The sequence below is a fragment of the Leishmania major genome, chromosome 31, assembly GCF_000002725.2.
Source record: "Leishmania major strain Friedlin complete genome, chromosome 31".
NCBI classification, from domain to species: domain Eukaryota; phylum Euglenozoa; class Kinetoplastea; order Trypanosomatida; family Trypanosomatidae; genus Leishmania; species Leishmania major.
In genome coordinates, this window is record NC_007272.2 from 375,111 (window position 1) to 402,817 (window position 27,707).

The 27,707-nt window shown below is 58.8% G+C and overlaps 6 protein-coding genes across 6 annotated transcripts; all 6 read right to left on the reverse strand.

Annotated features, from left to right (window-relative positions):
- Window positions 1-902: 902 nt before the first annotated feature.
- LMJF_31_0980 (conserved hypothetical protein) lies at window positions 903-3,212 on the reverse strand (the record flags this gene model as incomplete). Its single annotated transcript, XM_001685031.1, has 1 exon — window positions 903-3,212. One exon carries the CDS (start codon window positions 3,210-3,212, stop codon window positions 903-905), a length of 2,310 nt encoding a protein of 769 aa, XP_001685083.1.
- A 970-nt stretch (window positions 3,213-4,182) lies between these two features.
- Window positions 4,183-5,400, reverse strand: LMJF_31_0990 (hypothetical protein; the record flags this gene model as incomplete). The annotated part of the gene is made up of 1 exon (XM_001685032.1): window positions 4,183-5,400. The coding sequence occupies one exon, from the start codon at window positions 5,398-5,400 to the stop codon at window positions 4,183-4,185; it is 1,218 nt and encodes a 405-aa protein (XP_001685084.1).
- A 1,178-nt stretch (window positions 5,401-6,578) lies between these two features.
- Window positions 6,579-9,932, reverse strand: LMJF_31_1000 (conserved hypothetical protein; the record flags this gene model as incomplete). Its single annotated transcript, XM_001685033.1, has 1 exon — window positions 6,579-9,932. The coding sequence occupies one exon, from the start codon at window positions 9,930-9,932 to the stop codon at window positions 6,579-6,581; it is 3,354 nt and encodes a 1,117-aa protein (XP_001685085.1).
- An 825-nt stretch (window positions 9,933-10,757) lies between these two features.
- Window positions 10,758-13,013, reverse strand: LMJF_31_1010 (conserved hypothetical protein; the record flags this gene model as incomplete). The annotated part of the gene is made up of 1 exon (XM_001685034.1): window positions 10,758-13,013. The coding sequence occupies one exon, from the start codon at window positions 13,011-13,013 to the stop codon at window positions 10,758-10,760; it is 2,256 nt and encodes a 751-aa protein (XP_001685086.1).
- A 4,155-nt stretch (window positions 13,014-17,168) lies between these two features.
- On the reverse strand, window positions 17,169-20,024 carry LMJF_31_1020 (conserved hypothetical protein; the record flags this gene model as incomplete). The annotated part of the gene is made up of 1 exon (XM_001685035.1): window positions 17,169-20,024. One exon carries the CDS (start codon window positions 20,022-20,024, stop codon window positions 17,169-17,171), a length of 2,856 nt encoding a protein of 951 aa, XP_001685087.1.
- A 3,976-nt stretch (window positions 20,025-24,000) lies between these two features.
- On the reverse strand, window positions 24,001-26,709 carry LMJF_31_1030 (conserved hypothetical protein; the record flags this gene model as incomplete). The annotated part of the gene is made up of 1 exon (XM_001685036.1): window positions 24,001-26,709. One exon carries the CDS (start codon window positions 26,707-26,709, stop codon window positions 24,001-24,003), a length of 2,709 nt encoding a protein of 902 aa, XP_001685088.1.
- Window positions 26,710-27,707: the final 998 nt, after the last annotated feature.

Sequence of the window (27,707 nt, forward strand, 5' to 3'; positions counted from 1 at the left end):
ACGCGTGCAGCCCCCCCCCCCCCGCCCCGCCCTCAGAACAGCAAAACACACGATGAAGGAAAGGCGTACCTTCGGCCCATCTCGTTTTTTTTTTCGGAACACGGAGGGGAAGGGGGAGGGGAGGGGGGCAAAGACGGGCTGACCGCAGCACAGACCTGCCGTCTGATAGTACATGGGCTGCCGCACTGCGCTCTGCAACAAGGCTCCCTTGATACACCTCCAGGAGAAAGGCTTCTCTCTTCCACTTTTTTTTTCCTCTTCTCCTTGTCTGCTTCGGTAAAGCATCCGACAAGGACAACCTCTCTAAAGCGCGCGCGGCCCCCACGAAAACAAGGCGTGCACACCCAGTCACGCATCCAAGCACAGCAAGACGCGTGACAACGAATACGACGTCGCATCGCGACGTGCCTCCCTACTCGTCACCAAAACGAAAAATAGAACGAAAAAAGGGAGGCAGGTACAACCAAGGCCCGGCACAAGAGAACGAGGCGCACAGCGAAGCACAACACGCGGAGCGCTGCGTCACAGCTCGTCGGCGTCTGAGGACAAGACTTGAGAAGCACTTCTATTGTGGGAGGCAACCGGACGACGATACAAAAAAAAAACGACAGCCCTCGCACGTTGCGGCATCTATGGAGACGTAACAGTGCTCGGCACATGGTCACAAGTGATGGCCGCAACACTCGAAAAAGAGGACGCATGGCGTCGCGAGAAAGGCACCAGGCCCGAGAGGGAGAGCGCGTAAGCGAGTGAGCATGCGCGGAATCCCACCGATACATCTGGTGGTGCACGCCTTCGCAATTCAAACACGTCCGCAGTCGCACAGCACCAAACCTGCACAGTCCCTGCGTAACCGGCGAGGAGAGTGCACAAAGCAGAAGACTACCGATGTCTCTGCGTGTCTACTTTCGAAGAAAACGCAGTGTCATGCGAGTGAGCTGGCTAATATGCTTCAGCGTCGCCTCGGCTTCCGACGCTGACGTGCCGTTTACCGCGGCGATGTACCACGTGGTGGGCTCCTTCCTGAAGTTTCTGAAGAAGGGATGCTGACGCACCCTTGCCTTGCGACTGCTTGGCAGACTCATCAAGCGCAGAGGCAGCTGTTGCGGCGCCTTGGACGGGTCCGTCAGGCGACCAATCGGCAGTCCCCACGGCGTGTCCACGGAGGGCCGCTCCAGCACCATCTCATCCTCGGAAAGGTGAGTGAGCTTGACCTGGTTGTCGAACGTGCACGGCTCCACAGGTTCTCCCTCCGGTTTTTGCGGGCGAGCACCTGGTGGCTCACTCGCGTCGCTCGCTGCCTTTTCAGCCTCTATCCCATCTCTATCTTGTATGATGGCCTCCGCCGAGGGCACAGCCGTGGGCTCGGCGTCCGCCACGGATCGCGAAACTGCTGCCGTTTGAGATACAGTAGATTCCGCCAGCTGCTGCTTTGGGGCTTTCGGTTTTCTTCCACGCTTCTTCCCCTTCTTGGCGCCCTCCGCCGCAATCACTGCGGCCGCGGCGGCCGGCGATGGTGGTATAGTAGCAGACTCTACCAGGGGTGTCTCCATCGCTATCGGCGGGTCAACCGCACTTGAGACGGCGGCTGCAGTGGAAGCGGCGGCACGCTGCTGCAAGAATTTGCTAACTGCCGCCTCCACGCGGCCTCTGTCAAGGTCATCGCCACTTATCGTATCACGTGGCTCCGCGGCTTCTGCCGATAGCATCTCTCTGCTGAGCGTTGTAGCCGCGACAGGCGTCGTCGTTGTGGTGCTGCGTGAGGCAGGTAGGCGATCTTGTGCGGACTTGGGCATCACGAGCAGCTCCAACACGACAGTCTCGGCTGCCTCTATCAGGAGCTGCACCTGCGTCATGTGCAGCGCCTCAACGCCGTTCACTGCCAGCAGTCGTAGCTGCATGCCATACTCGTGCACGAACTCCTTCGCCGGCCTTGACAGAATGTGCGTTGAGGGCGCGCGCCAGTAAAGTTGCTCGTCGACCGTGAAGCCCCATTCCGCTGCGGTGCTCTGCCGGTGCATAACCAGCGTCACGCGCTGGCCAGGGGTGCCTTCACCGCCCTGTGGTGGAGCGAGAAAGGCCACTTCCGTCGGCAGCGAGCGGGCTTCTGCCTTAAACGAGCTAGACTTGAGCACCAGCTGCACGTTCTTGCGTCCCTCCGTCGCTGACTGTAAGGTCTGCAGCAGATGCCGCGTGTAGGCCGCGTAATCGCCGTGCGCCACAGGTTCCACCGACCGACCCTTAATCATCACGATGGAGGCACCTTGCGGGGTGGACTGGAGCAGGTCGTGCAGCTTCCTCGCTTTCTCAAAGACGCGCAGGCTCACGTCGATGTCCACCAGCGCGCCCTGCTCGTTGAGCAACAACCCCCACGGCGTCTCTGGCGTAGGCCGGTGCAAGTCAACGACAGCGGTGCCATCCTGCTCGTTGATCTTCACCCGCGTCACCTGCGTGTAGGACATCGGCGGCGAGCTCACGGTCGACTCGAGGACGAGCGCCCAATCGCAGAGCTGGTAGTAGTACTGCGGGTAGACGGGTGCCAGCCGCCGCGCTGCCTCCTCGGCGTTACTCTCGCGGACTGCCGCCTTGATGATAGGCACGGTGAGCATGATGTTATTGTACACCGCCACAAAGTCTTCCAAAAGCGTTTGTGTTACGACAAGAGCCGCGACACTCGCCGCGGAGGTCTTCGTGTGCTTCTTGGCGAGTTCCTCCTGAATGCGACGCTGCAGCTGCAGCGCCACCAGCTCGATGCGCAGCTTCACGCTCACGTAGGAAACCGCGTAGAGTCCCTCAACAGCAGAGTCGATCGGCACTTGCCGCGAGGAGGCGTACGAGTTAAACTGCTTCACCACCGCCGCCTTGTCAGTCGGCGAGGCGTTCTGCATATCCGCTGGGAGGGAATCGTAAAGGGCTTGACGCACAATGTCCATCAACTCACATAGCATCATTCGTGGGGTGAGGATAACCTGAGAGGTGGGGCTCGAGAGCTCGTCGAGGCGTGCCACCATCGTACCTATCCTGCGAGCGAGAAGCACCGAGTAGTCATCTACAGGGCTGGTCCCGTGTGGTGGTAAAACAGTCGGCGCCGCGCTTTGTGGCAGAGCTGCACTGCCCAGCAGACGTGCAGCATCCCTGCTGTAGATGAGATCCGCCGGCTCCTTGCAGCTGCTCAGGCGATTCAGCGCTTCGGTTAGCGTGGTGCTACTCATGTTTGCAAGAGATGCACAGAGCACCGTTCAGGAGGAAAGTGCTAATCGGGAAGGAGATCGAGGGAGGGGGTGCGATCGCGCACGACGGAGGCGCTGAGAACGTACGCGTATGCAATACGCCTCTAGCGGTCGTCGTAGACGAGGACGAGGACGAGGAGCGATCGAGGGGGCAGGGTCTGGTACGCGGAGAAGGGCTGCGGAAGACGCAAAGCAAGCGACGGAAATGGAGAGATACACGCTCCTCAGCTGTGATGAGCCGCGTGAGCTCGCAATGCAGATGTGTAGAAACGTAGCGAGAAGGGCAGCGATGACGCTTTCAGAAGCCAGCGAAGGAGATCAGTGGTGGGGCGTTAAGGGGGGATCGAGAGAGAGAGAGAGAGAGAGCAGATTCTACAGATGAGCCGAGCCCATCTTGTCCTTGGGTGTTGCTCGAAGGCGCCCACTGGTACTCGACACAGCACAACGTACAGTACACAGAACGACGCTCAAGTTGGTGCAGAAAAGCTTCTCCGCACGACGCGGGCGCGACAGGTAATACAAAACACTCCAACGATGTTGCTGACTGGAAAGATGAACCCCGAAGAGGTGAAGCGACACGGTGAAGCAATACAAAGAAACGAAGAGACGATCGATGCAGTTGCGTCCCTGCGCATGCAGTGCAGGCCGAGATCTGAGGAGGAGCGCACGCGCCTTCGTGAACAGCATTTCGCGTGGAAGAGCAACTGACAAATGGTGAAGCCGATACGAGACACCCCACCCCTGCCACTCGCACGAGGGGCAAACGCAAAAAAAGAGCTTATTCGGTTGCGACTCCCACACGTGTGTCGCGCTGAGCCCCGCACAAGTCTGTGAAGATGATGGTCCCGCCGCGGCATGGATGCCCTTTTCCAAAGCCCAAAGAGAGAGAGAGAGAGAGGCCACCGCGCAGATCACTAGGACATGTCATTCAGCGACGATCTCACTCTGCCTATCAAAACTCCAGCTCAGCATCTGCAGCCTCGGATTGCTCTGCGGGTTTCTCCTTTGAGCTGGCCTCTGCCGCCTGCGTTGTGTCCAGCACTTCTACAGCCTTGTCCATCTTGCGGGGTCGCCCACGCCGCCCGGAGGTTTTCTTCGCCTTCTCTGGTTCAAAGGTGCGGCTAGCCGACCGACGCCGCCCACGCTTCGCTGCCCCCTCTGTCTCAACTTCCGTGGGAGCGTCGACGACGGCCACTTTGGCTGGACGCCCTCGCCGCCTCCGAGTCGGCACTGCAGCATCCTCGGGGCGAGCCTCGTCAGTCCCTCCGCCCACCGCTGGCGTTGCCTCCGCATGCGTAAACCAAACGTCGTCTGAGGTTTCCCCGGTTGCCGTGCTCCGCCATTTCGCATCAAGCAGTGCTTCGCGTTTCGTTGATCGCCGACCGCGTGTCCGCACAGGCGTTACCGGCGCAAGCTTTTGCAGCGTCTCCAGTGCGGCTGCGTTGATATCGTCCGCCGCGCTATCGTCGACAGACAAGTCCGTGTCTTTGCTGGTCATCTGCTTCACTGCCGAGCGAGCGCCGGAGTACCGTAGCCGCTTTTTGCTCACTTTGGGTTTCTGCAGCGATAGACCACGGGCGCGCCGCCCTCGCCTCTTCACGGCATTCTTGGATGACGTGCCGACTACCTCGGTGACGTCAGCACCGAGAGCACCCGCCACTGGCACCTTTGGCTTTCGCCCACGTTTCTTGGGAGCACGCATTGCCTCGGCTTCGTCCTCTTCTCTTTCTAAACCAGTGTCCATCTGCTTAGGATCAGATGGGCTGTCGGCAACGGCAGACACGGCGCACTGCACGACCACGTCACAGCCGCTGTCGAACAGCTCCCGCACTGTAGCCTTCGTCAACCTAGGGATGCCGTTGATGCTCGTCACCCGAACAGAGCTCGTGCGTGCAGCCTTCCCGTCGCCAAGCACACTCTTTAGAGCCGCCGACGACGCCACGAGATCGGCGCTCATGCTGCGTACAAAGCACTCCTCATTACAGCCATCAAACGACTGGAAGTTGCAGTCCACGCCGAAACTCTCGCTGTTGTGGAGGCGGTGGAGGTGAAAGGTGAGAGTCGCATGACTGCCCGTGGTGGGCCTGCCCGTTCCACGAGATGGCATCGACTCGATGAGCGAGGCCGAAACGACCCTCACCGCGTAAAGCGGAAGGCTGCGCAAGAGCATGGCAAACGGAGATGCAGCTGCTCAACTTTATTTTGCGTTTCCGCTGCCAGTTGCTGGCGATGCAGAAGATTTGCCAATCAGCGGATGCGCGATGCGTCGGAGAGAAAAACTGTGAGTAAAGCGTCACCTTCCGCGGTAGGCGCTGGTATGCGCAGAGGTGATGAAGATGGCAAGAATGTGTTTGCTCTATGAGTCGGTGCGCATGTCCCTTGTATGCGATGCACTGCCACTACAAGGCTACGGCATCTATGGAAAATGTAGATATCTTTTTGTGCTTCCGCCTTTTTTCGTCCGTCGGTGGCTGCTGCTGCCTGCTGCCTGCTGTGCAGAAGGCATATGCTCCTGCGGTGTCCTCGTGCGGGGCGATACCACCAGCTACCTCCTTGCTTTATGTTTTTGTTTTGTTTCCGCCGTTGGAAGCTGGCAGATAGAAGTGGTTACACAAGTTTTTTGTTGTTTGGGGGGAGGGGGAGGGGGGAGGCACGTATGGAAGTGTTCGGGTTTCTGCGGCGGCGCCAGCACCCTTCCCACGCCGTGCCTCCTTTGTCCTATTTGGTGGCTGCGGTCGAGCAGAAATGAGAAGAAGAATGGTGTAAGCACCGGCGAAACGAGAGAAGGATTGCGAAAGAAGGGAGGAAAACAGCGCGTGTGCCGAGAATGGCACAGCACACACTACGGGGCGGGGTTTCGAGGACATCGATGACATGACGAGAATTACAAAGCAAAATAGAATGAGGCACTACGGTGGTGACCACAAGCAACGCGAGCGATGGGGAGACCCGCAGCGGAGAAGACCCGCGAGAATGTACGAGCAAAAAAAAAAACAAAAAAAAAGTGGCTAGCAGCAAGGCAATGCTGCCCTGCTGCGCTGCCACGCGCACGATGAAGTCATTGTGCGTCGTCTATTACATGAGCAAGTCACTGCCCATCACAAAGGACTATCGAGACGCACATGTATGAAAGACAGCAGTTGTGTCTGAACAGCTCCTTCCCCTACACAGACACGCACCGCCAGCAAATCGTCTATGAAGCACCTGCACAACATGTTCGTTTCGCATCTCTATGGCATTCGTGCTCGGAGAGGAAAAACCGCCCTCGCCGCGACAGCACCGACACGCGGAGAGATGCGACATGTGGCGCCACGCCACCAACCCTCCCCGCTCATGGGCTCTGGCAAGTCACTTTCGAAGTGCCCTCAAAACAAAGGAGAGCTTCGTGGAGCCTTTGATAGCGTCCAACGCCTTTGTCTTGTTGGACTTGGTCATCACGGAGAGGTCCTGCCCATTCAGGCCGTCCACCACCCACTTCACCTCACCCTGCGGGCCTGCGCGCAGAGAGCGCAGAAATGGATGTGTCTGCTGCTTCGGAGCAAAGGGTGGCAGCTTTGTCATAATAATGTCGTCCCCCGCAAAGGCCACCTTGATGTTCCACGGGCGCTTCGTACTCGACCGCTCCAGCTCCAACGTCGAGCCATCGAACTTCTCGAGCCGGACATCGTTATCGAAGGTCAGCGGCTGTGCTTCGAGCAGTCGGTTCAGCGAGATCCGCGGCACATCGTCTACTTCATCCTCAGCGGCAAGAGCCGCCTCCGTGGCGTCCGCCTTCGCGGACTGCTTCTTCATTGTGTTTTCCAGCCCATGTTCGATGGCCACCTCCGCGGCGGTAGGCGGGAGGTCGACGAGTGGCACGTCCACCGGAGCTGAGGCGGAATCCTTGCCGATGTTGTCTGGCTCTATGGCACCGGTGTCCTCTACGGCGCCTGCACCTCTTCCGTCTTCTTTGGATGTCGCTGCTTCAACGGCAGACGCCTTTGAACCGGCACCACACCTCTGCTTCGCCTCCGCACCCTCGATCGTAGCGTCGCCTGCACCAGCCTCGGACGGAAGCGCCTCTGCCTCCGCTGCGAGCGCGGCTTCGCCTAGCGACACCTCAGCGGCCTCTTTATCCTCGACGTTCTCCAGCTGCTTGTCGTCGTCCTCCGCGGCTTCCCGCGCACACGCGTCCTCGTCGTCGTCTGCCTCTTGCCCGTCCGCCGCAGCAGCCTTCCCGCCCTTCTTCCTGCGGCCGCCGCCCCGCGCATTCTTTTCGCCCTTCGTCGCACGCACCTTCGCCACTTTGGCAGGTGCCTTCTTGCGCCCGCGCATCTTCCTTGACGGCTCCGCCTCGGCCTCATCTTCAGCCGCCTCGATGCCGTCCATCGCTTCCTGCTCAACAGCATCCACGTGCGCAGCAACCCCGTGCTCCGCCACGTTCTCCTCGCCCTCAGTGATGCGATTATCTACCTCCTCCACCTTAGGGACGGCCTCGCCATCAGCAACATCCTTGAAACTATCCATGAGTGCGTGATCAGCCGTCTCCTCATCTGCGAAACCAGATGCGGCGTCCTTTATACCGTCGTCGTCTTCCCAGTGCTGCTGCCGCGATAACTGCTCCAAGTTCGCATCTTTTTCAGCGTCCCTGTCGCCTCTGTGATTATCCGCGCCCCCAGGGGCTCCAATCGTGGTAGTGAGCCTGGCGCAGCGCAGCTCCTCCAACGCCTCGAAAGCCTCCTCCACAGCAGGCGCATCAGCCTTATCGGATGCTGTGGCCTCGAGCGTTGCCTCCTGACTGTGCTGCTTCAGAAACTCATCCGCGATCGAGTCGGCCAGATTGTCAATTTCGCCTTGTACCAAACTCACCATTTTTGTCGCCTCTGCCGGCTCATCAGCTGCTGCCTCAGCCTCTGCAAGGGCTGCTGCTTCTTTCTGCGCCTCTGAAGATGCTGCATCCACCGCTGACGTCCCCTGCGCATCTGCTACCTCTTCAGTGGAGAGAGACCGCTCCAGCTGCGAGGGCTGCGGCGCCTCGGCCTCAGGCGGCACGTCCCCTTTCGCATCTGTCACCTGCAGATGAAGAGTGAGCAACAGCGAGCCAGAGATGAGACTCCTCATTTCCTCCACGGACAGCCTTGCCATGTCGCGGTTGTTGACCTTCAAAACACGGAGACGGCCCCGCATGTCAAACAGAAGGTTCTTGGCGGCGTTGGAGAGCTTCATGTTTGGAGCGAAGTCAGAGAGAACAGCGGCTGCGCCCTTCAGATACTGCAGCTTCAGCCCCCACGAGATGGACGTCGACGCGCGCTCCACCATGAGGAGACAGCGCTGGCCGACGCCACCCTCGCCGCCTTGGTAGGACACTTCGAACAGAACCTCGCGAGGCACCGTCAAGTCCGCCTGCTTGCGCCTCTCAAGGGTGAGGGAAAGTGTCTTGGTGGGTTGCGTGAGGCCTGCGCGGAGCTTCCGCATAATGTCATCGCGGCTGAAAGCGACCGCCTCGCTGCTCAGGTGGACGGCGCGTACGCGGCGGCGGTTCACCTCGAAAATGGCTAGGCCGCCAGCCTCGCCAGACTGCTGCTGGACGGCGTCGTACAGGCGTTCTCCAGCCTCGCTAGAGTTGCGCAGCTCATTCTCCACGCCCACAAGGAGACCCTTGTCGTTCAAGAGGAGCCCCCAGCGCTGCGCCACATCAGCGCGCTCCAGCGTTAGATGCCCAGTATATGGGTCGTACTCGATCACTCTAGCAAACGCCTTCACGTTCGCCGTCGATGGCGTCGCAGCTGTCTCGGGCATCGGTGTCGTTACCGGAGCTGACTCTGCTTCAGTCGCGGCAGCGGTGCTTGTAGCCGCCGCCTTCAGTGCACGTCGATCGGCGTCCACAGCGACCACCCAGCGCAGCACCTTGTAGAACGCCTCCTCGACTATCCTGGCGGGGACAGCGTTAGCTGCCGGGCTTCGAGGCATGTCCACCTCGGTCGGGTCGCTCTGTGGCTGCCGGCGCAGCGCCTGCGACGCCGTGTCGATACTGCGGTACGCCGTCTGCACATCGCGCACCAGCTGTGCGATGTCTTGCAGGTTGTTCTTGGTCGCGAGCAGGGCGCGGTGCTCATCCGCAGAGCGTTTGAAATCCACCGCGGGGTCCCGCTCCTGCTGCACCCGCTGCTCAAGCATCTGCAGAAACGATGTAAGGACGTCGTGCGAGGTACCCTCGCTGAGACAATGCGCCAGAGCGACGACTGTCTTCGCGGGTGCGTTGTGATGAGCGAGAAAGGACTCTAGCTGCGGCATGTGCGGGTCTGCCTCGGTGTCATTGAGTACGTGCCGCAGCGAGGACACGTTGTCTTGGACGGCAAGGGAGGCGCAAACGTGGTACAGCGCAGCCTCCAGCTCGTAGAGCAGTTCCTTTGGGGTGTAGGAGAGGTGCGCCTGGATCGGGGTGCGCAGGTGTGTGAGAAGGATGCTCTGCACGCGATGCATCTCGGCAACAAGAGCACGATCGTATTGGCGGTTTGCAACGATGCGCCGCGCCTGAGAATCGTACAGCATAAATGGCGCAGTATACTTCTCTTTCATCTGCACCGTCTCGGCATGAATGTTTGGCGTGGGAATCGCAGGCGTGAGACGCACACTCGGAGCTGAGGCAGGCTCTGGTGCATGCGCCGCAGACTCTGAAGCCTCTTTCTGAGGCATCTTGGACAATCTCCTACCGCGGTACATGAAAGAGGCTGCGCGAGAAAAAGACGAGGTGATCACGAGAGAGAGAGAGTCAGTAATAACGGAAGGTTCGATAAGCTACAACAGGCTATGGATTTGTTCGTGTATCCGCGTATGTGTGTATACGCGTGGGTACGTGGGTTTGTCCGCCTCTTGGCGTATATCGGCGAGCACGTCGTGAGGGGGGGGGAGTGGGGAGGACGTGCAGTGTCCTTCGCTCTTCTGTGGGCTATCGAATCGCTCGACTGTGGAGGGGGGGGTGCATGAGAAGCAAACAGCGACGGGAGGAGGGGGAGATGAGGGCTGTCGTCCTTGATGAACGGTCGTGTTCGAAGAGGCGAGTGGTAGCCACTCATCGCCACTAAAGCGGGGGCGATGCACAGCCGCTATGGTGAGCGACTTTCAGCAGCCGCCTTTGTGTCTGGGGATGGCACGAGTCCTAGGCAAAAGCCTTCAATCGACTAAGCACATCATCGAGCCTCCATCGACGCGTGGGATTCGAATACGCATACTTGAGTGGAGAAACAAATACAGCCCAGACCCTTGCAGCAAAGCTCGGCACACGATCAGGTACAGCCACGCTGAGACCAGCACAGAGAAGACGCTTCGTTGCATGTATGCCTGAGCGCGCTTGTGCGATACCGGTAGAAACGGTGCCGAAAAGTTGTTTTTCCCTTTCGCTTCGTTATTCGCCGTGTTTATTAGTTTTAAGCGGACAGTTGACCAGTCGTCGGCACCGCTCAACGGCAGCATCCGCATCACCACCACGTCCGCACGCACCGCATCACCACATCGTCACGGACACATCCCAGAACGCAGCTGTATGCATTACGCGACACTGTCAGCGACGTGCTCTTCTGGGGACTCACCAACGATGTTCCCCTGCACAAACGCCTTGTAGGCACGGCGTTCCGCATCCTGCTTCTGCCGAGCAGCACGGTAATAGTCCTCCTTGGGACGAAAAACCGTGTCCTTCAGGCGGAGGTCGAGCAGCGGCAGCTCCGTGTAGCCGAACTCCTCCGCAACCTTCTCCAGGCTCACCTTCGTCTCGTCGTACACATCGCGCGGCCCAATGGTGCTGTAGGTGCGCATGGTGGCCTTGTAGGCATCGTAGGCTGCGTTCTGGACAGGAAAAAGCTTCTTGTTCATCGACTTGAGCTTTTCACCGATAAGGAAGTAGCGACCACCTGCCCGAGGGCCGAGCTCGCGAAATTCGAGTCGGTAGCGGCTGGCCCCGTCTCGGCGCAGGTGGCGCAGCGCCCCAGCAACTTCGTTCGGACGAAAGAGGAGCAGAATATGTGTGTAGTTCACCGCTGCAGGGATCGCCGCCTTGCTTCCCGAGGAGGCGTCTGCAGCGGAGTTCGCAGCGTCCGCGCCCACCCTCCGCGCTGCCACGGGAGCTGGGGTAGGAGAGGTACTGCGCTTGCGCCGGCGAGCCATCCTCTCCCGCCGCACCGCCACCTCGGCTGCTGCAGACGGTGCGGTGCCTCCGGCATCATTGCCCGCGTCGGCCGCAACTGCACCGGGCGACAGTACCTCAGCTATGAATTGGTTGTAGTTGAGGAGGTCGGGAATGACGTCGTACTGCAGGAAGACAGAACCGCGCCGTGGGACAAGTCCGTGGCAGGACAGGAGCACCGCCGCCGTCTTGCCATTTTGGCCCGACTCGACCGTTGAGTCAAAGGCGACGCAAAGCCGCTGGCGGTCAGCGGTGGTGTGCATGTTTGTGTACGCACTCGCACCCTCGTAGTCACTCAGCAGTTGCACATGTGATGGCAGCTCACCCACCAAGGAGTAGAGAGTGTCGTAGAGGAAGGCCACGCACTCGCGCGTGGCGACGTGTACGACGATGCCGCGGTGAGGCGCCAGGCCCTTCAGCAGACCAAAGAGAAACTGAAAGCGATGCGTTCCCTGCGCCACAGCGTAGTGAACCGTCACTGGTGCTCGAAGGGCCGCGACAGCGCTGGAGACGGAGGCTTCGGTGGACTTACTCACCACACCCACACCGCTGCCAACATGGCGTTCTACACGCAGTGTTGTCAGCAGGTCCAGCTCCGGCTCAGTCAGCCATTTCTGCTCTGCCGCCAGAACAGCGATTGCCGGAACGTGGCCGATGCAGGCCCACCGCTGCGCGTTGAGCGCGTGTGGTGTGGTCTTGGTTGGGGAAGAAGACGCTGCTGCCTTGATGCCCTTAAGCGTGTGCAGCAGAGAGCCGGTGTGCGTCGGCGCACGACGGAGCAGAAGTGCGCAGCTGCCAATGAACTTCCAAATAGCGCTGCGGCGGTCCACTGCGAGGAACGCTGCAGGCGTCGCCACCACCACGACCACCGCACCCGCTAACGCTGGGGTACTCTCCGTGGCCTCGTCCTTCGGCGCCACCTCGTCGACCGTCCGCGAGTTGGACTTCGTCTTGCGCCGTTCGGCCGCCGGCGTCTTCGAGGTGGTGCCCCTTAGCGTACTTACGCCCGCTCTACTGGCAGGGGACGGGAAAGTCGGATGGCGGCAGGCGTTGTCGTCCCTAAGCAAGAGGACAGTTAGCCCGTAGCGCCCCTCTAGCTGCCCTGCAACTTCAGCCGCCTCGCTGCTGGTGTCGACTAGGACAAAGAGAGAGGAGCTCTCTGCGGTGCTTCTACGCGCCTCGGTGTCCTCAGCAGCGCGGCGTGCGGCGAGCTCCAGCGCCGAGACCGCGAGCGTGTCCACCGCCGCAGCCATGTCAGCCACCTTCGCACGAGTAACCGCAAGGGCGGTCTCGCCATTCTCTGAACCCTCCGCGTGACCCCGCGTAGAGGGAGCGCCCGGTGCTGCGAGGGCGGCCGCCAGAGCCATCTGGGTGCGAGAGAGCTTATGCGTCGCTCCACTCGCGAGACGGCCTCCCAGGTACTTCATGACGGAGGGCGAGAGCGGTGCTGGAACCGTGTTCGAAACAGTGGTCACGTCGGCAGCTGTCGCTCGAGCTGCTGCCGCTGCCGCCGCCTGCCGGGCAGCAAGGACGGGAACGACATCGCTGGCTCGCTTTGCCCTGGCCAGCTGTTCACCCTCCTTGCCGAGGTAGCTCTTCAAATGACGGAGGCCGCGCGTGTCCATTGCAGAGATACGGCGGGCGCGTACACGCGTCGGTGCGGGCGAGTATGTGCGCTGCAAGTGGAGCCCAGTAAAGGCGGAGGGCGGTAGGTGCGCACACCGGTGTTAGCCCCGTGAGAAAGGTGCAAAGAATCGGGACAGAAAAGAGCGAGAGGAGAGACAGTAAGATATGCACAGCTAATATGGGAGACACGCCAAAGATGCCCTCGAGAGAGAGAGATGAAAGCCGAGGCAGAGCCTGCGATGCGTTGGTGTGCCGAGGCAAGAGAACGAGGCCGCCAAGGAGCGCAGGGGTACCGCCTTCCACCTGTTCGGTGCCACATCTCCTTCTCCCCGGTCACCACTTCTACGGGGCGGAGAGCCCCGCCCCCACCCCCCACCCCAACCGTTTCTCGTCAGGCGTTTTCGTCTCGAATCACAGCATCTAGGGTTCACTCTGACGCCGCTCTTCAGCCAGCGACGCCGCGGGCATCCGCCGTGGAGGAGATTGCGACACCTCTCAAATAAGGAAAGCACGGGGTGTGTCGTGAGCGGACGTACGCGCAGGATGCGTGACGACAAGGCCCCACGCTGACACCGGTACGCAAATCATGCTTGCCTGCGCGCGTTCATCCACCCCGTTGCCTTCACGAAAGAGCGCAATAAAACGATGATCATTACCCAAGCGCTCACGCAGCAGTGGTGCGCGAGTGATGGAGAGCTTCGCAGCTACTCCCGTCAAGCCTCCGTGGACGTCTTCGGCACCGAGAGCATCGATAAGCGAAGCAGGGTGCACACACACAGGCATAAAGAACGACACAACTGGGAACAGGTAAAGGCACACCCAAAACATAACAAAAAAAAAGGCGATGAACGTCGAAGTTGGACACCGTAACAACCAGCAGGGTTCGGGAGTGGCAGGAGCGGGGAGAAAAGAGACGCTGATGCAGGCCGAGCACGTGTAACTGATACACCCCGACACCACCACCACTACCACAAGAAACGAAAAGTGCGCTGTTTGCAGTCATTCGATGGCAACCAAAAAGAAAGCGGAGCGCGGCAAGCGGAAGAAGCCAGCCCAACGCGGTGACGATGAAAATGTTCATTGGTGCTCGAGTGTCGGAGGCGAAACGCGAAATGATAACACCAAGAAGACCGCACACAAACACGCGCACACACACCAACCACACACACACACACACACACACACACATAAACGCATAAAACATTGTGTTGTTATTTCCATGCGACAGAAACGACGTCAAGTCGATGCGCAAGTGGTCGCTATCAACACACAGGTGTACATCGCGAAAAGAGAGAGAGCCTTTCATTCCATCTGCGAGTATGTGTGTCCGCGGGCGTACTTGATTCCCAAACAGCAATCGTGTTACATGATCAATCAGCTCTCGTTTTCTGTCGTTCAGCATATACGTCACCAGTTCGCTACTCGCCAGTCGACACTTTCCTTCTCTCGTCGCTTCAGAGGATACAGCCAGCGAAGCAGGCAAGGGAAACAGAGTGGCACGAGAAGAGGGCACAGAAGGTTCAAGAAAGAGGTGTGTCGCAGCCCTCTTAAAGCACCGTCCACACATCAGCGCTTCCTTGGGCTTCCCTTCAGCTGCGTCACACTCACGCTCAACTACGTGCCCATCGTTGCTGTGTGTGTGTGTGTGTGTGTGCTCACTTCTCTGCTATGCTCAACATGCGCATGCGCCTCGTGGCGGTGGGCCACGTGAATGAGACGGTCAGCACCCAACGGCACGTCGACTTGCTTAGAATTGAGCAGAAAACAAAAGACGACATCACAGCGCACGGGCGTCGTCGGACTCGCCTACCACCAGCCAAACGACGTGTAACACGGCAATACACAGAGCCAAAAAAAAAAGAAAGAAACGCTTAGGTGGGTAGTGATGAAGCTGGGCCCCAGAGAACGGGAAGGAAAGTGTTCCGCGAATCGGCGAGTTCGGAGTACAGCAGATCAGCGACACGGGGGGAGGTGTTGTTCGCTTCTCTCAACGCGAGCTCAAACAACAACAGAGATGTAGAGACAACTTCTTCTCTCTCTTCGTCTCGTGCATCGCTTCTTCTTATACGTACAGAGAGACAGAGAAAGGTAGAGGGGCTGGGCAGAAAACCAATACACACGTAAGCAGTGAAACTGCGCCCTTCTCACGCAACTACCTGTCACACAGCAGACCACCACGTGCGGAGAGCATGTGCCTGAATGATTCTCGTATGTGCATGAGCCGGGTGGTGCCAGAAGATGCTTACGGCGCCCCCATCCCACCCCACCCCCACTGACAGCTTGCGGTTGATTCCCCCTTTTCATCCGCTAAGCACTTATTTGATGCAGCGCCCTAGCCTTCTGCTTTCCACGGGTGCACTTCTCTTCAATATATGACTTGAACGTCACTCCATCCCCAGCCCGTCACAGGCCCCCATTCGCGCAAAGCAGTGGCAGGCCCGCGCTACGGCAATATGCCGACTCAGTCATCTGAGCACGGCCTCTGCCTCACGCGGTACCCATCCCACCCTATATGCAGGTCGCCTCACACCAGCTCACACTATGTCGGTCGCCACCCCTGGTGCATCCCCCTCGCGGTGGCTCAGATTCCTCACCAGTAGGCAGTGAATGCCGGGGGTGGGGTGCGTTCGAGTCGAGCTGGCACACCCTGCCCATCACATCGATGTCACAAGCGTGTCCACTGTCGCAGGTCCCTCCGACGCGACGCCGGCCAGGACCTCACTGCCGATATCAGCAGCCGTGCATCGCTCTGGCCTCCCACTACGTAGGTAGGTGCACGGCCCTGCCACCACCAGAAGTGGCTCAGCACCTGGCAGGGAGATGGAGAGGGGAGGTGGGCTGCTTGGCTTCCGCCCACGTACAGAGTGGGAGAGAGGGAAGGGGGCACTGGAGACTGAAATACCGCGTTAAGGCGTGTCCCTTCGTCATCAGGGAGCGCAACAACGAAAGACAATAAAATGAAAACAGAGATGATGTAAGTGCGTGTCTTCACTTAATGTGCCTCAGAAGCAAAATCGGGGAAAAAGAGGCGTTAGACATGAAACCACGCAGCGCGTTGTCGTAGAGGTTCCTTTTGCGTATGCTCTCCAGTACGTCGCTAAAAGGGGGGAGGGCGAAGAGCGGTGGAGGCATGGCTGGGCACAAGAAACAAGAGAAGGGGTGCACACACGCACGGCTGCCATGGCATCGCCCCTCTGCACCGGCACTAGCACGCACTGCGACCCCTTGACAAAGATCGACATCCCGGCAAGAGGAAGGGCGATGTGTGTGTGTGTGTGTGTGTGTGTGTCCGAGGATGCAGCCTGTCCCGAGGTCAAGTACGAAACACCAAGAAAACAAAAATATCGCTGCTCCGTGCAGACAGCACAGAGGAACCGCACGAAACATTCACAGAAGGTGAGCGCCAAACTTGTAAAAATAAATACAATCACGCAATCAGAGAAAAAAAAACGCTTGCGCACACGAAACAAATCAATATATACCTACATACATATATACATGTATATATATATTGGTTTATTCACTTACTTCCGGAGAAACGCATGGGCACCTACAGAACAAGCGCCCATACGCACGCACACGCGTTATGGCAGGTGTGTCACACACACACACACACACACACACACACACACACACACACACACATGAAAGCACAAAAAAGAAAAAGGACACGCGAGGCGGCGGAGAAGCAACGAGCCGGAGACACACGCCAACCAGGGAAGAGAAGCACCACAGCGAAAAAAAAAGGTGAAATTACAGATGACTCAAAGCAGAGAAAGAAAGAGAGCAACCGTGGAGGAAGAAGAGGAAGTGGATGGGTGGGTGGGTGAGTGGGTGGATGGAAACGCAGCAGAAAACCGAAAAGAGCGACGGTGGCAGTGTGGAGAAGAGAACGAGACAAGCACGTAAATAAACAAACAATACCGCAACACGTACACACACACGGAACATGCATCGATATAAACCTATACATATGAATACGCACATAAACATGTAGGTATGCGTGTAGGTATGCAGCGTAGCGCGAGCGAGTAAAATCACGCACGCCTACAGACGCACATGGCGATGAGGTACCCGTGGAACTCGAGCGCGGTGATGGTGGACGGTTAGGAGCTTCGCTTTATGTGTGCGTGCGCTTGGATGGATCGTCCTGCTTAATCAAAGATGGAAAAAAACGAAAGGCCGAAGCAGCCAACGTTCACAGTGTGGTGCGTACCAACAGGAATGGCACCATCGTCGTCCTCCGTCTCCTCTGAGTCCGCATCCTCTATTTTGACGGCGCCATGGTTCTGCCCGCTGAGCGCATCGGCTGAAAGGAGTTGTAACGAGGGCTTTAAGAGACTGGCTTCCCCACGATCCGCTTCCACGTCCTTTTCGAACAGCCGGCTTGCCTCCGTCTTGTGCGCGCTGTCGACCAAGTCGCCATTTTCTGGCATGTGTTTCAGCAGGTGGCATTCGAAAGATGCAGTCGCCACCTTGGCACCGACCGTCTCAGGGGTTGGTTTGACAGTGTTGACGGTCGTCACTGATGCGGGCTCAGTTTCGCTGGCCGTACGGGTGCAATCGGTAGCCCTCGCAGCAGCGCTCTCGCCCACGGCAACTGGTCGCTGCTTGAGGAAGCTTTCGATCGCCCGCAGTTTCAGGTCCCGGCGGTAGTTCAGCACCTTCTCTCTCTGTGCTGTGTTGCACGCCAGCGTCCAGCACAATGGAAGGTACTCGTTCTCTAGTGGGTGTGGCTGCAGCGGCTGCGGATCATTGGCGTGGACCTGCGAGCACTCGTTGCCGTATTTCGGCTCCGTTCGACATATCGACGTTGATGACGGTGATGGCGGTGGGGGGAGCAACCTTCGCTGGATTGCCGCGCGCTCCTCGGCAGAGTCGGCGCGCTGCACGTGAGGGATGAAGTAATAGTAGTACCAAGCCAGCCACTCCTCCGCGTCGCGCGCAGCGCCGTGAGTGTGCCGCTGCCGCTCAAACAACTCCATGGAGTGGAGCACTGTCGCCGCAACGCACACGGACCCGTGGCCGGCGGAAGTAGTGCTGCTCGAGGCAGCAGCGCCGTCCTCCAGCTCCAAAAGTGACGGCAACGTAGAGAATCCCTCATCCTCGCAGGCTTGCATACCAAGGTATGCCTTTACGTCCGCAAACAGCTCTCGCCACACGTTCTCGAAGCGGTACTCAGTCAGCTGGTAGTCGACCGGCTGCACTTGGAAACAGCAGGCAATGGAATCTGAAGCACCGCCAGAAACGCTCGACTGCGACTCGCTTCGGCGGTACACTACAGTGCGGCAGAACTCCGAGTGGTACACACGCAGCGCGCCAGAGCCGCACTGCAGCAGCGACCGCTCCAGTCCTCTGATCTCGTCCTCCGTGCTGTACTGAGCCAGAATAGGGATGATGTAATAGTAATAGAGCTGCGCAAGACGGCGATGGGCCTCGCGCGCCTGGCGATGGGCCTCTGTGATGAGAGCAAACAGCGCACACTCTTGTTGGCGGCGCTGCACAAACAGGACCCGCTCTGCATAAGCACGAGAGCCAAGCGGGTACTTTCCAGCAGGAAGGCGCTGGCTCCCACCTCGCACCGCGGCCGCCCTGCGGGAAGTGCGAGAGGCGCCAGCTTCGTCGCTGACGTCCCTCGTCTTTGACGCGGAGCTCCGGCATCTCAAGACGGAGCCATACATGAGTGAAAGTCCCGTCTCCACATTCACATGCTCGTCGTCAAGTGCGATCTGACTGCTGCCGTTGCTAGAGCGGCTAGAGCAACTCCCAGCGCGGTCGCCGTCCTGCGCAAGCGCTGCCGCCTCCTCAGCGCCGCCCTTAGCCTTCTTGGGCAACTGTGCATAGTGGCCCAGTCTTGCGAGGAGCATCTCGGGTAGATCGTAGGACAGCGGCTGCGTGCCTTCGCGCAAGGACTCGAGAGCCTCACTGGTCAGACACGAGGACATCACAGCAGTGGTGGCTGCAGCACTAGCGGCGGCAGTACTCAGCGAGCCTCTTTCGTCTGTATTTGGCACGTGTGTTCGCCTACACGTCTTGTCTTCCTCAAGACTGAGCGCGTGCAGCCCCGCAGAGGCAACGAGCGCCGCCCACGCCTCCTTGTACTCGCGGTCACGCTTTGCGGCCTCCTTCAATTGCTGACGCCTCTGTAGGCGCTTCCTTGTCAGCTCCTCCCGTGAGATGAGCCGCCGCTCCGTGGAGAGGCCCGAACCACGCGAAGACGCGGCACCGCTCTCCGTCGCATCCGTTGGAGGAGCGCTGCTGCCACCTGGAAGCGGTGCTGTAACGCTGAAGTTATCGGCCACGGTCGGGCTCCACAGCAGAGTCGACGCGCAGGCCCGGCACCGCCGCGTGTCAAAGACGTGAAATACTTGCGGGTGCAGGAAAGGCTCTCCTGCGTTGGCCTCTGCAACATCGCTCTGCACCTCCGCATCCTCGAGCTCCTCTACATCACTGCTAGCGTTCGCCATGCAGCATGACATCACAGTGTCCTCAGGATCATCAAGGTGCTCGTCGTCGTCCTTTGGTAGTGGTGTGCGGGCACGACACCCCTCTCCCATGGAGGCACGCACGGAATATCGCCTCTGCGACAAATCCCCTTCACACCGTGTGCACCCTGCCGCGTGTTCCTCATTCTGCGCGTCTGCTTGTTCCTCATCCTCCACCATGACATGAGGTTCGCTCACATCGAGCAGATATGTCAGCGGGGCTGCTTCCACGTGCGGGTCGTACACCTCCGGCCGACATAGCAGTCGACTCCAGAGAGAGAGTGGACCCCGCTTCGCTGGCACAGCGACACTGTGCAGCCGCGACCATTTCGGTTCCGCCTTGCCTTGCGTGTTCATGGCAGGCACCCGCCGGACCGGTGCGCTCAGCTCCACTTTCGGATGCAAATCATCGCTGTCCGCTTGGTCGCTCGAGGCTGACCTATTCGTTCGCTCACGGTGCGCTCGCGCATCCTTTCCCTCCGCAGCCTTCACAACGCCGCCAGAGAGCAGCGAAAAGAAGCCCATTGGATCGTGAGAAGACGACGACACCAACAAAGACGAGCAGGCCGCGATTCACAGCAAGAGTGAAGGGTCAACGTCGCCTTATCGGCGCCTGCAGTTCCGCGAAGAGGAGCAGGGACGCTATCCACACCACGTCGGTGCCCTGCAATACCTTGGCAATACTTGTAAGAACGACGATGTCTTCCGCTGCGACCCTGCGAGCTCTTCAAGGCACGAGAGTGAAACGAAGCGCCTGGAAAAGACACACACACACACACACACACACTCACTGACTGACAGACGGACACAGCGAAGACACCACAAAAGGGACAAGCCAAACACAAAAGGGGTAAAAAACGGAAGCGAAGCAGCGATAGCTCCACGTACAGCAGCGCCGACGCGTGTGAGCGCACATGAAAGGTCACGCGCAGCGGCACCGAGGAGAGGCGACCTGCCACGGTAGTCGGACTTCTTCTACGAGATGCTCTTCCACTGACTCGTTGCTGCCGCCTTCCTCGTGACCAAAGTTTCCGCGAACGACAAGGGACACGAAAACAGCGACAACGAAAAAGAAGAGGAGCGCACAGACAAGAGTGAAAGACGAAAGCCACCCCTTAGCCCATCTCCTCCACCCCCGCCTTGCACTCTCTCTTCCTTCCACGTAACCTCACGTTTGACAGCCACAGAGGCCCAAACACGAAAAGATGAAGCACAAAGAAAATAGAAAAGTTATGTTTTCCGCGTGAAATGCCCAAGTGAGCCGCTCGACAGACAGACTGGAGACACAGAGGTGTCTGGGTATGTGTGTGTGCATGTGCGCGTATGACCCTCGGCAGCGTCGCCGACCGCCCGCATGCTTTTCGAAACGCACGTCGACAGCCCCAAGCCAACGTACAGGTCCGGCGGAAGGGTCTGAAGACACGCGATACACGCACACACACACAAGAAAAAAAGGAGGGCCAATGCACCGCTGTCCAGGCACAACGGAGAACGCAGACAAGCCTGCGAACAGTGGAAAGGCCAACGAGAGTGAGGCGGCTAACCTACACCTTATGCAGCGCAGAGAAAAGAGAGAGACACAGAGGCGTGGATGGCCGGAAACGATGGCGCGGTGGAGAGATGAGGGAGGTCAGAGAGCGAAAGAGAAAGTGTAGGCGAAAAAGAGCCATGTGCAAGCGAAGGACGTGCAGGCCGCCTGATCCTGCGGCCACGGAAGCGCGCATGCGCAACCCTAAACACGTCATCGCAGCTGCAGACAGGGTCCCCTTTCTTTTGTCCATTTCGAGAGATGAGCGGCTGTTTGCGCATCTTCCTTCATGTGGCACCCGAAACCAGAGGGAGAAGCATCTATGTCCGTCGGGGCATGAGCCACAGGCAAACGCCTCCGCCGCAGACAGTTCGGTATTTCCTTGTGTTCTTGTTACTGCAGTTTCACTATAGGTGTCAGGTACGTAATCCCGCGGAAGCAGATTTGAAAGAAGCACATCGAGATGCAGCGCAGCACTTCTGACAGGCGGGGGGGGGGGGTATGCGACGACCACTCGAAAGAAAGAAGGAGACGAGTCTGGTAGCTCCCCAGTCAGTTATCCGTGAGAGTCGAAGGACAAACATCAGCTGCCTCGATCCACGGCAACACGTAATGCAGTGTGGAGACTCTCCACATTCGGCACTGGAGGACTGGATGCTGCACTTCGTGGTGGCCTCGTCACACCTTCGGCATCTGTACCCCATCGGCCCACTCGGTCAGATGCAGGGGATACCGCACATGTCACACACATGCACTTTGGGGCTGATTTGCATGCATCCCTTTACATCTTTTCGTCCCTCACTCGTGTACATCCTGGCCTCAGCCTGCCTTGCGTGGATGCGATAAATCATGCCCACCACCGCTGAAGCAGTGCGCCCGCAGTACTCGGATTCTTGCATCATGGGGATTGTTCCACCGCGGCGCTGCTGCCTGGGAGAGGGAGGGAGGCGTGCCTCGGTGGCCTGCCCGCGTGTGCCGCCACGGCCGCCAGTGCCTCCGGCGCAGCGCCAGCGCAGCCCTCTGCCCGCCCACACCAGCAGTCCGCAGCCAGCACCCGAGGCCAGGCCGCAGGCCCCTGGCGCACCCACAGTGCAGGCACTCGGCCCTGGTGCCACCACGCCGTCGCCGGCATCCTCAGGCGAAGCAGGGAGTAGGCGACGCGTACATCAGAGGCATCAGCGTCGGCATCAGCAGCAGCGCATGTGAGTGCGACCGGAAGCGCTCGCGTACAAGTGAGCAGGCGCACATGCTCAAAGAACGAGTGGCGGAGAGGACCGAGAGAGAGAAAGGGAACGTCTAGTTACCAGGATGAAGGCAGATCGTCTTCGTGTCCAGTAGTGCTGTCCTCTTCTGCGGGTGCATGCGTGCCGTGTCGCTTGTCATGCCTGAAAACGTCGTTCTCACGTTGCGATATTTTTTCGTTTTTGTATAAGTTCTCTCTCTCTGTTCTGAGAGGTACTCATGATAAGGGGAGGGGCGGCAGTTGATGTTTACCCCCCTCTCCCCCACCACAACTAAAAAAAAAACACAGAAAAGAGATGCAGCGCGAAAGCGAGGCCAGCGAGACTTGTTTTTCTGACGGTGTGGTGCGTATACATATATATATATATATATATATCGATATAGATACGGCGCATTCAATGCTTGGCAGGTACTCCCACCGTCTGCAGCGTGTCACCAGACACAGTGTCGAAGGGAGAGCTCATTATGAAGAAGCGACACTCGCCAAACAGCGACCACACATGTATGCATGGGAAGCCCAGAAATAGACCACAACACCTCGGTGATGGCGCCAGCGAGATCTAAAAAAGATGAAACCAAAAGATATGCCTCGCACACTGTGTACCGTCTCCTCCCTCTTCGTCATTCGTCAACACCGTGCGCCGCACCAGCAACGCAGATGCTGCAACGTTCTCTGCCTCCACCGAGTCTCACGTCAGACACACTATAGACACAGTTCGTCGTGTGACGAAAATGGCGCGGAAGAGAGGTGGCAAGCGTTGCGGACATGAGAAAGACAATGCCCAAAAAGCTGATTGCCGCTGAGAAGCCCGTCGGGCATGTACAGACACACGCGGAGACGACCTGAAAATAAAGGTAGTGTCGATGCGAAAAAAAAAAATGAAAACCATACACGACACACACACACATATATATATATATATTTACTTCTGTTTGTTGTTCAGTCGGGACAGACGTGGGTCACGGTCAGTGGAAGGGCCCGCAGATGCACCAGCCCCCCCCCCCACACACACACACAGCGTCACTGCTCTGTGCTACGTTGAAAGAGTGATGGTGTCAGAGACAGTGTGTGTGTGTATGAAAAAAAGCGAGGAGAAGCAGCAACGAACCGTAGACCGGCAGAAGGAGCGGAGAGGAGGGCGGCGCCAACGCATGAAACTGAGGGGTACAAGCGCCCTGCCAAGGCAGAAAAAGGCACCGAAGCAGCTCGCTACGGTTGCTTGCTCCGACCAAGGCAGAGAGAGAGAAATAGGGATCGGAATGGCACACCATCACAGACAAAGCCACGAGGCGGCAAGGGACGCCGACCGACAATGACTTGAACGAACAGCTGAACGTACGCGCCGGGAAATTTGTCGTTTCATCTGCCCCTACTTGTCTGTGTGTGTGTGTGTGTGTGTGTATGTGTGTGTGTGTAATGTAAGAAGCCGTGGAGAGAGAGAGAGACGCGACCGGCACACAATGCACAAGAGCAGAGAAAACAATATTGACATGACGACGCTGGAGAAGGTCGAACGTACCGCGTTTGGGATAAGACAAGAGCAACACAAGCATCGAGGAGACGTAGTTAGGATAGAGGGGAGGGGATGGCAGGCTAGGCACACGAACACGATTCAGCAGCTCCACAAGGAAAGAAAAGTAACGGCACCTTCGCCTGCCCCACTAGGTGATCGCGCGCTGCCGATTCTCTTTATAATTTCAATGGCACTTAGTGCTTCTCTTTCAAGCACCCTACTCGGTGTAGCACTGTACACACTGCTTCGGCGGCAACCGATGCCAAAACAACTCCGTGTCCGCCATGCGAAGAACATCCTGGCGCATCGCCTCCGCCGTCGTGAAGAAGACGCGCGGGAAGAAGGTGATGTCGCGCTTGCTTCTTCCACCACTGCTGCTGCCGCCGTTGCCGTTGCCAGTGCTCGACACGGGGCCGTAGAGTCGATCACACAGGTTCGGATTCGGCGCTGTCGACTCAAGGCACTCGTCCAGATCTGCAGAGGCCGTACCCAGCACGTCACGCGCACGACCGGCCGCCAAGGCGTACGCGCTGCGCGTGATCACGGGATGAACCTCCTCCATCGAGAGGCCAATCGCAACGAGCACGTTCAGCACGTAGCGATGAAAGTTCTGGTCACGCCGAAGCAGCGCCTGCGCCTCAGCGGACGAGGTGCTCGCAGTGTCACCGTTGTTGCTGTTGTTCGCTGAAGCGTTCTTGGCTTCTTCTTCCTGCACGTTGTCCTCCTCGCGGATGCTCTCCAGCACAGCCTCCAGGAAGCTGGCTGGGGCTCCAAAGCAGCCGTAGCTGCCTTCCTCCTCGGTCTTGTCGTACACGCTATTGCCAACCGCCAACCCCTGCCACCGATGCGTGTCACTGAGCCTTTCCGACTTGCCACCGGTCACCTTTTGCGGCGCAGACTGCTGCTGCTGCTGCTGCTCCGTCTTCCACAGGCACAGGACGGGAATGTCGTTGCAGCTCATCACCACCGCATGGATATGCGGGAGGGCGTCGCTGAGGTTGCGCTTCATCATGTACAGCAGCGCCATCATAAGGTTGGCAAGGAGGCGCAGCTGCGTCGCGCGTTGGGGAAGCTCAGCAGTGTGATCGCCGGAGCCCGTCGCTCCTGCACCACCCGTCACCGCGGCGTGAAAGTCCAGCAGCTCCACCAGTGATCGGAGGGTGCCCATCGCGTCGTAGAAGCCCTGTTGCGAATTCAAGAAGCAGTGCGCCTGGCCGATAGCCCGCAGCGTCAGCTCTCGCCCGCGCTCTAACACCTCGTCACCGTCCGTGGCAGACCCGGTGAGCATTATGCTCTGTAGCGCCAGAGACAGCTGGTTGCCTGCCAAGTCCGAGTGCGTTGGAAACGCCGCCGCGTTCGAGGGAGGCAGTAGGAAGTCAGGCAACGCGCTGCCGATGCGGTCCGACGACACGGAGAGTGCCGCGGCAACCGTCTCAAGCGGTGTCGCATTCGTGTTGAAGCCGGAGGATGCGCAACGCTGCGCTGCTACCGAGTTGGTGGTCGCGGGTTGGCAGGGGGTCGCGTGGGAAGCAGCACCACTGCTGTAGGCTGCCGTGTTGAAGGTGGAGTAGTCCTGGCTCGGTGAGTGCGTCACGCAAGGCGGCGTGCCCGCGGACGTCACTGCGCCCTGCGCGCCAGTGGTGTGGTGCTTCGTGACGGCCGAAGTCACACCCGTTGCGGAGTCCATGCTTGCGGCGTCAGAGTCGGCCCTGCGCGCGGCAGTGGCAACGGAAAGTAAAGGAGAAGTCCAGTGGTCGTCATTGGAGGCACCTGCCGAAGTACCGGAAGCGGCGTGGTGCACGCCAGGGAGGTACTCCGCACCTGGAAGCGGTGATGAGGATGGCTGAAAGGCGCGTGCGTGAGGGCTCAGCCGAGCCGGCTGCCTAACCGCAGCTGCCGTTAAGCTCGGGGAGACTCTGGCGGAAAACGGGGTCGCTGGTGGGTCCTGCAGCTGCTGCGCCTCCTTCTCCTTGAGGTTGTAGTAGCTCTCGAGGGCGTCGCCGAGGGTGCGCTTGGCGAAGTTTCCGAGGCCGAAGATGCACGGGTTGCCAGTCGTGGGATCCGCGTCGTGGAAGACACGGTCGACGATGGGCTGCTTCGCGCTGTTGCACTTGAGCCGCAGCGGCGGGCGACCCGGTCCGTTGTTGAGCTCCATCCCGCTACGCCGCATCATCGCTTCGGCACCCGCGGTGGTGGCAAACTCGACAAAGCCGTAAATCCAGTTCTGGTTGTTCGTTGAATTGCCGCAGATGCGGACACGCAGGTACTCGCCGCACTCGCTGCAGATCGCGCCCAGCTCGCTCTGCAGCATCGTCAGCGGCAAGAAGCGCAAGTGCACCGTGCGGGCCAGTAAGTCGGATGTCGCCGCCTCGCGTTCCACCAGGCGCTGACGTTCCTCCTTCGGGAGGGCCTTGAAGTCCTGGTGAAGTCGATTCTGCTTGCGGCTTGTGTAGTCGGCGTTTGGGCCGCGGTACGTGTACAGGTTCACGCCGCCATCGCTGTGCGAGTGCAGGAGACCGTCCTTGCCCGCGTTGACGGGCGGCGGCGGCACAGGCGGGCTGTGGTTATTCAGGGGTAGCACGTCGTAGCTGGGGGCATCCGACACAGGAGAGAAGCCGTAGATGTGACAGCGACCTTGGCTGCCAAGTGCACTACCGCTTGCTGCTTGCACGCTTGCCAGCGGCGCCCAATCCTCTGCTTGGTGGAACGGTGGCAACCGCGTGCCGGCGTTGCAGTCGGCGTAGAGCGGCTTCGACGAGTAGGGCCCGGGGCGGTAGCTTCTCTCCGTGTGCGCACTCGGTACATAATCACCTGCCACGACCTCGAAGCTATACGCGTCGGCGTCAGACGTGGGGGGGGCCACAGCGCTGAGGGAAGCCAACTCGTCCGGCTTCGTATTAGGAGAAGTGCTAAAGTACGACGTCATTCTGAACACAGAGTTGCCTTATCCGAGCGTGCGCAAGCGCACGTGAAAGAGGAGGATGTCGCGCACACGTGCCCGTGCGACGCAGTCCAACGGGATGCACAGCACAACAGTGTACGTACGCGACGAATAAAAAAATAATAATAACAAGAACGAGCGGACGAGTGACGACCAGCACTGGGGAGGGCACCGAAATGGAGAGCGAAACAAAAGAAAAGGCCGTGTGCGCTGCTGTTAACGCTTGAGTCGAAAACAGCCGTGGAGAAAATTATAGAGAGAGTTATATATGTCTGCGGAGAAGTCGGAGAAGGAGAGGACGAAGATGTATAATGTGGGAAGGGGCAGAGAGAAAGAGAAGTGACAGCACAAGCACAACAACGCAGCCTTCTTCTTCACAGAACAACAACGAAAAAGAAGTGGGAGCGCCACAGAAAAAAAAAAGAAGTGACAGGGATACGGAAGGGAAGGCGGTAACAACAAGCGAAGCGCACAAATAAACCAAAATAAAAGCCCTGCAGAAGGAGAGGGAGCACTCACGCTCACTCGTTGAAGGAGGACGAGAACGCACGCACACGCGCGTAGGATGTCGTGACGATGCGGGGTGTGGTGAAAACACCACAGATGAAGTGAAAGGAGTCGGTGATGGTAACAGGAAGAAAAGAGATGCCAATGCACAAGCACGGATCGAGCGAACGTAGGTTTGCTGTTCGTTTTATTCTTTCTCTCTCTCCGAAACGAAGAGCCGAAGCCGCCAAAAAATAAAACGGGATGATGGACCGAGAAGAGAGCGCCACGACAGGTCGGAGCTCAATGGCCGCCGTACGTGTACTATCTACTGCGGGCAGAGAGAAAGAGTGTCGCGAGAATCCGAGAGCGCAGCGTAGAGACAGAGACCACAACACAAAGACACACGCTCCCCAACGTGCGAGAGCCGCCTCACCGACGGAGAGACTACAGCAAGAGCCTGGAGAAAGGGAAATGCCACCGAGAAAAGGCACGCC